Source organism: Thalassophryne amazonica, chromosome 4, assembly GCF_902500255.1.
Source record: "Thalassophryne amazonica chromosome 4, fThaAma1.1, whole genome shotgun sequence".
Classification (NCBI taxonomy): Eukaryota; Metazoa; Chordata; class Actinopteri; order Batrachoidiformes; family Batrachoididae; genus Thalassophryne; species Thalassophryne amazonica.
In genome coordinates this window covers 98,502,908-98,515,045 of record NC_047106.1, presented here as the reverse complement: position 1 = coordinate 98,515,045, position 12,138 = coordinate 98,502,908, and the positions used below count along the sequence as shown (strand labels likewise).

The window sequence follows — 12,138 nt, the reverse complement described above, 5'->3', positions numbered from 1 at the left end:
TAGAGGTTTTTGTCGCTGTGGTCGATATGGAGGGGCTGTGAATGTACGAAAGAGAGCAGCACGGAGTTCATCTATAGCGTAAGGAGGTCATCATATTCCCACATGGATGGACCTACAGTAATATCTTTGGATTGTACTGCTCCCAATAAGTCAGCGCCAAGTCTGACGGCGCTATTCTTAACTTGCTGCGAGACAATGATGTAATGCCTGATGCACACACGCACACAGACACAGCCTGGCCTGACTAATGCAGCAGTCTTGAAAGAGGAAACAGTGTGTTTTGTTCTGTCTTCTATCAGCTGAAGGCCTGGTTAGTCAGCTCGGCGTGCTCTGCTTTAGATTAAAGGTGTCTGGTGAGAACGTTCGGCACCAGCAGCTCACAAGTCAAACTGTTTTTTACAGGCCGTACAGTCGATTTTGAAGAAGCCGAAGTGAAGGACAAAGGTTTGATAAGAGTAAGTTGGTTTTCAAGGGCACTGAGGCAGATATGAGTCTAAATCCAAACCAGGGTGTACAGATATGTTCCTTGGTGTTTGTTTGAGACACATTGCTCATGTATGTTTGTCGAAAGGTGTGTGTGTGTGTGTGTGTGTGTGTGTGTGTGTGTGTGTGTGTGTGTGTGTGTGTGTGTGTGTGTGTGTGTGTGTGTGTGTGTGTGTGTGTTGGAGCTCAGCCCACACGGTGTGTCACCTTGACAGCACGAAATCAGCACAAAATTCCCCAATCGTTCTCTACTGATCTCTCATTAGCATAGTTAAGATATCTGACTGCGTCAGACATGGGACACGCACACATACATACACACGCATGCACACACACACACACACATGCACACGGCTTTTACCCCCAGCTGTAAGCTGTCAGTTCCTCTTATCTGTACAACACACACAAACACACACACATAAACTGCTCTTTTCGCTGGCATGCTGATAAGAGTCGCCTGCGTCTCTTGGCTGCCTGTCACCAGTCTGCCACCCATGAGCACCAATCAGATGTGATTGGCCTGACTGACAGGGCTCTCTTCATCACGCTGACAATTAACCCTGCTGTGTGTTCACAAAAATATTGGTAAAATGCCTCCAGAAACTTCTTTCTTCCATCTGCCTTTGTTTCTTTAATCTCTTATTTACCTTTTGCATTGTCTATTTTATCGCTGTTCTTTGTTTCCCCATCTGTTCCCATGTTCCTCTTTTTCTTGCTTTCAGTCTCCATCACAGAAACCAGTTGTGGTGATCATAGCATAATAAATTGTTATTAATGTGTCTCACCTGTGTCACTTCCTGTGTTTTTTGTAGTGAACTTTCCAGTAGTGACAAATTACATTTTTTTCCTCCACATAAAACCAAAATTTATCTTGTACCCTGATTTAAAAAAAAAATTACCTTTTTTTCTTTTTGTTTTAAACAAGAAACAAACACAAGCACATCTTCAAAAGTACATACACAAATAAAGCAAAATCAAACGTGTTGCAACTCCAACATTCAATCCTAACATACCATCCACAGGCCCCATTAAGCAATAATAATAAAAGAAACATACACACAACACACCGATGACAATCAGTTTAATCGGGTCCAAAAGTGACCTTGCACACATTGATGCACAATAAAGAAGGAACCAAAAGAAATTTCTTGCATTGTCCTTGTGCATGGCCAGGAAGTGCATAGCCTCCTCGCGGAAATCTGACTGCCATCTCTATATCACGGAGGGTTTTGGAAATGAGTAGTTGTATTCCATTAGAAAAGATCACATACACACTCAGAAATGTTTATTAGACCTTTGTGGAGATTTGGCAGCCCTGTCTGGATTATACAGACACCTTGCCAACTTCTATTGTGGATAGCATGTAGACAGGTTATTACAATGAGTCTTTGGTCATTAATATCAATATTTTGTCTTGCCTCTTGTTTTATGTTGTTTTTAGTTTGTATGTGGGTGGGTTAGGGAAGGGTCTGGAACAGTGTTTTTGTTTTTTGTTTCTTTTATCTTTTTTCTTTTTTGTAGGTTCATATGTTGGAAAACAAAAATAAAATATTCTAAAAAAGACAAAAAAAAAAAAAAAAAAACAGGTCCAAAGTTTTCAATGATCCAAGATCGATACAAGGTTGCCAGTTTTAGAATCCCATCAGCCCTCGCTCTGAGTCTAAACATGATTTTTTTTTTTTCAAATTAAAAAAGAGAGAGAGAGATCTTTCAGCCATTAAAAAAATGGGTGGGGAACATAGAGCTTTCCAGGGTAATACTATTCTGCATCGTTTTAGCAATGAGGTAAAGACAGTTAATCCATCTGTGCATTAGTAAGGGACACAGTGGAGACTCCAGGAACTCCAACAATAGCGATCAGAGAACAAGGCTCCAGCCTAATGCCAAGAACGTGAAAGATAACATCAAAATACGAAATCCAAAATGGCTGAAATTTGGGGCAAAGACAAAACATGACTTAAATCACAGGGAGAGGAGTTACATCTATCCAGGGCTAGATATTTACCATTGGCCCACAGGGCCAGTGGCTTTGACAAGTTAGTGGCCCAGTTACCACCACAACCTACACCCGCCAATGTTTTTAAATTTTGATGCAATTTCATGCATTCTGGTGCATTCTAAGGCTGGAATTTATGAACATTAAGATTGCACAAAATTGCCATTAGTTGACAACTTTTTTGCATTTTAGTTTTTGTTTAAACATGCCTATGTTTGAGCTTACTTTGTACATAACTATTTGTTACTTATGTACATGTTATTCATTGTTGAGCATGTCAATCACACTTGTGCAGAATAACATTAAAAGTGTTAAATTGTTATTTTTGTTTCAGATTTTCATGATTTTTTTAAAGTTGGAACTGACCTTGCATGCACTTACTAATTTAAGTTATTTTACATTTCACTTACCATTAGGGATGGATATTGATAAGATTTTATTGATATCGATGCCATTATCAATTCCGCTTATCGATCTGATTCTATATCAAGTCCCTTGTCAATACCTCCTGTGAATTTTCTGTGTACTAAAAGTAGGCTTTACAGGTTTTCTATGTCAACATTTTATTGAGTCTTAAAGTAAATAAGTATGAAATTGGTCACTGGATCCTAGATCTCTTGACATGAATACACATAAATGAAATCTGTAGTTTCTGTCAAAAGCATTTCCTTTCAGATATTAATGAGACAAATTTAAGTCCACAGACCCTGAGCTGAGCTCTTGCAGCCAGCTGTGCTGCACGTCATGATGTAATTCATAAAGAAGGGAAGGACATCTCATTTTGGAGAAAAAAAAACATTTAGAAAGATGTGTCATTTGATTTAAAATAAAATTTCTGTCAACACGAATAATGCAAAGTCTTAGATAATCCATGGGTACAATTCAGCACACAACAAGTCATGTTATTCCGGGTCTTTATAATAAAATTCTCAAAAAGACAGATACAGCCCTTGACAGCTAGTAGTAGCTAGCATGGAACAGCCTCTAAGTTTCAGATGCTAGGAGACCCGAAGGCGCTGGGCTCAGCAACTGTCACTCAAATGACCACGCCTCTAATTATGCATAACTTTATATCTTAAAACATCTCAAATTAAGAAGTTAGAAAAAAACTTCAACCCATCCACCACCTTTTTCTTTTTTTTTTTTTTTGTACCAGGCTGTAAACACATTTATTTCTGCTCTAAAATTGGACATTTTAATATTGAATTGAAAAGGAAGCTTTTCACTTTTGGAGCCAGCATTAAGCATCCAGTCAAGGAATACAACTCTTTCTTCTTTTGGATGGGCTTCACCTGAGACTGCTGAAATGCCACTTTATTCAGTCACTCTGCACATTTCAAGGCTTTCCTCCTTGAAGTTACAACTGGGCAATTCTGTGGTAACGGAATTACAATCTGAGCTACTCTGTCATGGTTAGATGCCATATGTCCAGATTTTGCTGCTGTTGTAATTCCGTTACCATAGAATTGCCCAACTGTGTTTTCTTTTTTGTTGAAATATAACCACACTTCTTTAACTATGAAGTAGGAAAAATTTGCAATTTTGGAACTGTATTAGTTTCCAACCGTAGTATAGCAGGAGACCTGTACCATGTCGAGTCTGTCTGAGTCACTTCATGCTTGTCTGTGTTTGGTCCCATTCATCTTTGCAAGTGTTCTCAAAATCTACAATACCCACGTAAATGATCAGGTCTACTGTGTAATGACATACAGAATGTTATTGTCTGAGTAGCTGGCATAAGATACTTATCATTTTATGTTATAGTGGCCAGGAATGCTTTCCAATAGATCTGCCCCACTAGGTAATGTTTTTAAAAGGTGATTCTTATTTTGTTTAAGATTTAAACTGGTTTTGGTTTGAGAGTTGTTGTTTTTTTCCCTTTGTTTCGGCCAGGCAGCCTTGCATGTCAACTAACTGTCCTTTAAAGATTATAATGGGGTTCAGCTGTATTGGTCTCTTTTTTAGCATTATTCCACAAGTATGTCACCCTGTGCACAGTCATCTTTTGGTTTGGGTACAGTTGGCCCTTTCCCTCATTGCTTCACCTGTATCAACACACCTCTTTGCCAAATCCCTGATAATGGAGTCAAGTGCTTAGGTATTTAAACAATGACACAATTTGTTTTATAATTTTGTACACCCCCATAATTGATTCAAGATGTTCTTGTGGACTATCTGCTTTATTTTAAGGGGCTTAATCCTTTGTTAATGACATGTCATTAAGTCTGAAATTATGAGCTCCAACTTGCTGGATTTTATTTTGCTCTGGAACTCAGGTAGAAATTCATTGTTCTGATTTATCCAACTTGATGTCATAAAAACTGCAGCCGTTGTGTTCGCCATCATGACTGTTAAAACAGTAATATTGCAAATGCTATGTAGTTACTTTTTATAAATCATTTATTTTTGTTTGTGATAAATTTGCATTCTTTATGGATTAATGAAGTTGCCAACTATAGCTTTTGCAAATATTATTGCAAATATGAAAATGGTATTGTTGACTGATACCAGACATTCTCCATCTTGCGCACCTACAGTGGCTTGCAAAAGTATTCTGCCCCTTGGTATTTCACGCATTTTAATTTGTTTATGGCATTTCAAATACAAAAAGTAAATCGGGCTTCTCAATATAAAAATTTCTAAAATGATCTCAAACTGAAAGTAAATCTTGACAACTTGATATAAATTAATTATAAATATAAAAGCCAAGATGATGGGTTGCAAAAGTAATCAGCCCCTTTGGTATAATACCTGTAAATAATTACTTTTATTGACAGTTTCCGACAGACAAGTCAGGTGATGGATACATGAACATGTCCAAGCCACTGAATATGTCTTGAACTTTATTTACATCAGTTTTGAACAAATACAAACAGTATGACACTCCATGGTAAATCTGTGTACAGTAGACAGTTCTCAAAAACTGAGTGACCAAAACATTAAATCGAGGCTTGCCTTCAGGCAAATTGTAGCTGAACTTTCAGATCTTCTTTTTAATAAAATTTTAAAGCTTTGGAGTTGATTCCAAGTGTATTTAAACACAAGGACTTAACCCTCTGAGGTCGATGGACACGCAGGCGTGTCCAGTTCTGTTTCTTGTCATGGTTCCTTTAATAGGTCTGTCAAATTCAAATTTATTTATATAGCACATTTAAAACACAGCTGCAGCTGACCAAAGTGCTTCACAATAATAGAAATACAAAAGTGTAAAATATTAAAGGAAAAAATAAAAATAAATAAATAAATAATCTAAAAATACAGAGCAAAATAGCAGAGCAAAGCATACACCACTTAGCCATTGTTGAAAGCCAGGGAGAAGAGATGAGTTTTCAGTCTGGACTTAAACTGTCCCACAGACTCTGAGGACCTGACAGACAGCGGAAGATCATTCCAGAGTCGTGGCGCTGCGACAGAAAAGGCTCTATCACCTCTGGATTTAAGCCTGGCTTTAGGAACAGCCAGGAGAAGCTGGTCAGCTGACCTCAGAGCCCTATGTGGAGTGTACGGCTGCAAGAGCTCACTCAGATACATCGGGCCTATACAGTGCAGACACTTAAAAACAATCAGCAAAGCTTCATATTTAACATGAAAGCTGACAGGGAGCCAGTGTAAGGTGCAGAGCACAGGGGTGATGTGCTCATGCTTCTTTGTTTTAAAGAAGCATGAGCTTCTTTAAAACATGCATGGGGGGACAAGATGGCGCCAGCGTGTACCGCAGTTGTCTACCTGCTCTGCGTTTTCTGTTGGTATTGCTGTATTGTTATTTATTCTGTGTGAAAGCATCACTGGATTGCTAGTGTATGATCGCCAGGCACTCATTGTTAATAGGTCTGTGACGGAATGTCAGAGACTTCATTTGACCACTTCCTGAAACTACAGTGTGTCAAAGGAGACATGGGTCTCTCTCTTTCTCTTTCTCAGCCAGATGACTAACCTCCCATATGAGTCATTCAGTTAGTTGGTTAAGTAACAGCGTAGGCTTAGTGTGCACATGTTACAGTGAATTCCTGTCCATTGTTAAATTCACCTCAGGAAAACACTGTGTTAAAATATGTTCCACATACAGAAAAGAAATCATACTCTGGTGCAACCTTATGCATTTTATTTCCTCTTCGAGAGGCATTTTTTTGGGATGTACGACTTGTACTGATAGGTACGTTTTTGGATAATGACCAAAAATATGCTGTCAAAGCAAATCAAGAACTACTCAAGTCAAAGAAATGAATGTCTTTGGGAATATTCTTCAATGGTCAAGATACTCACATGACCTCAACCCAATAAAACATGCTTTTCACTTACCAGAGAGCAGCTGAAAGAGGCTGCGGTAAAGGCCTGACAAAACGTCTCAAGGGTGGGAATGTTTTGGGGTAAAAAAGCATTTGGTGATGTAAATTGGTTCTAGGCTTCAGACAGTCAGTGACTGCAAAGGATTTTTCAAAAAGCATTAAGAATTATACAGTTTCATAATATTTTTACTATTATCTTCCAATTTCAATTAAATTGAAACTCGCTTACTCATGTAAAGTGCATTGGGGCAGCTTTGTTGTGATTTGGTGCTATATAAATGAGATGAATTGAACTATTACCTTTATACTTCTGTTTATAGTTATTCATTTGTCCAGTTAGTTATGCCCACTAAGGGACTATGCTTATATAAAAATGTCTGTAATTCCTAAATGGTTAATGTGATATTGTTGTGGAACCCTTTAAAGCTGGAATGTCAGTTCACCTCCACTGTGGTAGTGTACAGAGACCAAACAACAAAAATCGTTTCACTGTCCAAATACTTATGTACCCATTATATCTGTGTAGTATATTAAGCAGAAAATTTAGCTCTGGTAATATATTGGAGGAGCTTTATGTCGTCTAAGCTGTATGATGCACCAGATACTCCACATGCAAATCATTGAATCATGTTGTTAATGTGCCTTTTTATTTTTATTTTTTGGCCCTTGCTATGACTAGTAATTCTCCACAGTTGTGTCACAGGTCAGGGTCAGCTCTAGAACAGTGTTCCCGGAGCTGATAGAGATTCATTGCCTTGCTCAAGGACACTTCACCAGGGCACATACTTGTCTCACAGGGCCTTGAGTGCAGTTATTCCGAGCTCACTATGCCACCTTGCTGCCCTGTTTTTCGATGTACTTTGCACTGTGTTAATGTTGTGTTTTCCTATTGCTAGATCCTGTACCAGTGCTGGAGCTGGCTCAGCAGCTGCAGCTGAAGCTCCAGAGGATGCATGACATTGAGACAGAGAACACCAAACTTCGAGAGACACTGGAGGACTACAACAAAGAGTTTGCTGAAGTGAAGAATCAAGGTTAGAAACATGTACCAGTACATGCAGACGTGCACATTTTGGGTTTTTCATGACTGTAGGTGTGGGGCAGCGTAATTAATCACAGATTATGACATATGTAAGGTTTTGCAGTTTTGCTTGGCTTCTATTCCTTACAGTGTCAGTCAGAGTGTTTTATATATAGTAAGGGTGTTGCGGTTCGGTTCATAGTTGTGGTTACATGTCACGGTTCAGTACAAGTTTGGTTTTTACATAGAGCAGCTTTAATCAGTGAGCAGCATGAGCGCTACCGTCAGACACTAACACCTCGTCATTTGTGTTGTGATGAATTTACTCTGCAGCACGTTATGTTTTGTTTTTGTTTTTAGTTCTTGGCAGTGTGTGGAACCAGACTCCCTGCAATATTTGGTCAGTTTTAGGTTTGTTTTATTTTTGCGAAAATGGCAGCATCTCATAAATTAATTTAATTTTTAATTTATTTTCATTTATATAGTGCCAAATCAAAACTGCGGTTCACACAAGTAAGGTCTAACCTTACCAACTCCAAGAGCAAGCACACTGGCGACAGTGGCAAGAGTCCCTTCGCACATAGTGCGAATTTGGTCAATTTGCACATAAAGTGCACATGAAGCAGGAATTGTGTGCAAAACGTGTAAAATCGGAGCTGCCTTGTACACCTGTTGCGACAACTATTTGCGCACACCAGCAGCTGAAAGACAGGGTGTACGCTGTGCAAGCCCATCGAACCCTCATGACAAGTGTCAGCCAAATTCCAGGTGACACACGAACATCTAACACCGTGTGGCCATTCGCACAGTTAACACGACAGCAGTCAGCAGACAGTCACTGTTGTGCCGGCAGTGAAATTTATCTAAGTGCCCCATGAGTGTGGCTTTGGTCTGTGCGCTGAACTGACAGGAGGTGTGCCCACCAACACAAGCAGCTGTGGAGATCTGTCGTTCTGGACATCCCAGCTGGACAACACATACTATGTTTGGATGGACATGGACTAACAACTGCCCACTCTGACGCGCATGTGTGTGTGTGTGTGTGTGCTTGCTGTCATCATGTGGACATAAATAAAAACATATATCACCATGGCACCGGGCTGCAGTGATCGCACGCGAACACTGCAGCCCATTAACATGCTGCCCCCAGGTTGAAACGGGCCATCAGATCATAACGCAGCGGGCAATCTGACTGTCACGTCACCCACGTGAGCTCTGTTCCACATGACGATGTGTCAGTCCTGCGGCGTGCCGGCAGGACACGCGCCAGCAGATGTAGACATGAGAGCAAACTGCCTCTCATTCATGTCATTTCATGACTGCAGGTCTGTGACCATGGGTCATCTACAGAGGAAGAGACGGATCATATTTGTATTGCTCGCTTGATAAGAGGGATTCAATACAATGCAGTGTTTTTATATGATGTGTGATTTTATTTTATTTTTTAAATACGTCCATGTCCTTCCTGATATCAGGCAGTTTCCTGCACCTTTCACAGGCCAGCGATGGTAGCTCATTGGTAAAGTTTCTGACTGGCAACCAGAGCTTTTGGAAAGCACAGGTTTCAATCCAGTGGGTGACATGTATTTATTATTGTTTTTATTTTCACAGTAGCTGTGTGATGTGGTTACACATCACACTGCTGCTGGCACTGTGTTCCCGCGTGCATGAAACATCGCACCGGCATCTTAGACCCCTGCCTGCTAGCGTGATGTTTCGTGGTACGCTTATATGAGCGCCACCGCTGTGAGTCACCCTGAGTTGTACGTATTCACACGATGTGTGAAGGGGCCCTAAGGAAAAACTCCCTCTGATGGTTTGAGGAAGAAACCACAAGCAGACCAGACTCAAAGGGGTGACCCTCTGGTTGGCCCATGCTATCGACACAATAGGCAATACAGGAAATGATATAGGAGATTTTGGGAGTCCATACTGGTGCACAAGGCACAAGGTGCGCACCTTGTGCCTGCACCTTGACAGAGAGAAAAAACAGAATCAGGCGGCAGAAAGAAAATAAATACAGTATAAGTTTATCAGCATTTAGCAACAAGAAAAACAGAAGAAATACTAAGGTGATTGCCGGCTACTAGCCATAAGCTTCACTAAAAGACCCCGATTTTAGATCAGTGCTTCTCAATTATTTTCTGTTACCCCCCCCCGCACACACACACACACACACACACACACACACACACACACACACACACACACACACACACACACACACACACACACACACACACACACACACACACAGGAAGAAAAAAACATTTCGCCCCACTCCCACACTCTGCTGTGACTATAAATGGTATCATTTGTTCATAAAATTGTTAGAAGTACACCTCTGCATAACACTGTATTCTTATTAACATTAAAGAAAACAAAGAAGAAATAACTTTAGATCAACTTACAGCAAAGAATGACTTTAACATTGTTTTAAGTCTGCAACAGAAACAAATTTGCATCACTTTGCTTGAAATAAAAAAAAAATTTAAACCTTAAACTACAAACATTTTTTGACTGACTGCCATTTGATACTGAAAAACAAAATTAAATAAAATCAGTAAATAATTATAAATTTAAATTGATCAGAAAACACTCAGGAACACAATATATGAAACACTTTAACAGACAAAACAAAAATGAATAAAATAATTTGTGCTGATTTTTTTTTATGATTTTTTATGATAATTTTTTATTTATTTATTTGTTTGTTTATTTTTAATAGTTTTTATTTTTGCAGCGTCATCCAGCATGACAGAGACCATGTCTACTGCTGCTCAGCTCCTCTGCTATGGTGCTATGACGCCAACAGTGCTTGCTGGTTTACTGAAGCAGCATTCACAAAACGGGATGATTGCTGGCAATATTCAGCATGTTTTCGCTGAAAAAAACTCAAGCAGTTTATCTGCGTGATTGGGGTGTAATGTCTTTCAGTGATGCATTAATTTATTTGGCTTCATGCTGTCCGCTGCCAACATTTTAAGACACACCGGTCTTTCCTCGTCTCCCACCGTAGTGGAAAAAAAAAAAACCTACATAGAGCTATGTTCCATTATGCTAGAGTCCTCAGTACTCCCTGCGCACACGCTGACAATGACAGCGCCACTGCCACCTATTTTAGTGGATGTGCAGTTACACTTTTTTCTAGTACGGGAAAAAAAGCATGTTTCCCGCGGTCACACACGCATACCTGGCATCGTACTGGGCACGCCCCACTATTTGAGAAGGACTGCTTTAGATAAAGTTGAGGCCGTGGCCTGCTCTGTTGAATAATAAAATGAATTTAAAAGGTTAGAAAGCATAGTTACATACTATGCCAGGGAAAATAAGTGCTTCTTAAGTCTGGACTTGAAAGTCTCTACAGAATGGGACTGTTTTATTGATGCAGGGAGATCATTCCACAGAACAAGTGCATGATAAGAGAAAGCTCTGTGACCCGGAGACTTTTTGTTCACCCTAGAGACACTAAGTAGTCCTATACCCTGAGAACGCAGAGCCCGGGCCGGTATGTAGTGTTTAATTAGATCAACTAAGTAGGGAGGGGCCAGTCCGTGAAAAATTTTAATAGGTTAGTAACAGAACCGTAAAATCTGATCTCACAGGGACAGGAAGCCAGTGAAGAGATGCCAAAATGGATGTAATGCTGGACTGCAGCAAACCAGAAAATAGAACACTGCAGTAGTCGAATGTAGAAGAAACAAATGCATGAATGAATCAGGGTCTCAACATCAGCCATAGACAGGATGGAACTAATCTTCGCTATATTTTGCAGGTGGAAAAAAGCAGTCCTCATAATATCTCTAATGTGGAGGTCAAAGGACAATGTAGGATCAAAAATTACCCCAAGGTTCCTCACTTTGTCAGTGTGATGTATAACACATGAGCTGAGGCTAAGCATTAGCTGGTCAAATTTATGCCAATGTCTCACTGGACCAAGAACCATCATTTCAGTCTTGTCAGGGATTAAAAGTAGGAAATTGTTGGACATCCAGCTTTTCACTTATGCAAGACAATCTTCTAAGGATTTTATGTGGATGAGATTACCAGCAGTTATCGGCATGTATAACTGAGTATCATCAGCATAGCAATGAAAGGTAATCCCAAAACACCACAGTATGTGCCCATGGGGTGCTATGTAAAGGGAGAAAAGCAGGGGGTCTAAATCCAAGCATATAGCCAAGCTAGCATGAGCTAACTGCTAACGAAAATGCTAATCTAAACACTCCAAAGGTTCACACAGGAAAAGAATAATGAGCTATAGTTCACTGCAGTTACACTGAAAAGCTAACAGAAGTATTAGACTGGTAGTAACAGTAATAAAAGAAATGAGAGGAAAAGCAAAAAACGTG

The 12,138-nt window shown here is 39.8% G+C and overlaps 1 protein-coding gene across 3 annotated transcripts in view; it reads left to right on the top strand.

Annotated features, from left to right (window-relative positions):
* cux1b (cut-like homeobox 1b) overlaps nucleotides 1-12,138 on the top strand; it is a 237,115-nt gene that overhangs the window by 148,384 nt on the left and 76,593 nt on the right. For all 3 annotated transcript variants that reach the window (XM_034168318.1, XM_034168316.1, XM_034168317.1), the window contains exon 5: nucleotides 7,662-7,799. In XM_034168318.1, coding sequence (XP_034024209.1) covers nucleotides 7,662-7,799 — 138 coding nt within the window. The remainder of the gene's footprint in view (nucleotides 1-7,661; nucleotides 7,800-12,138) is intronic.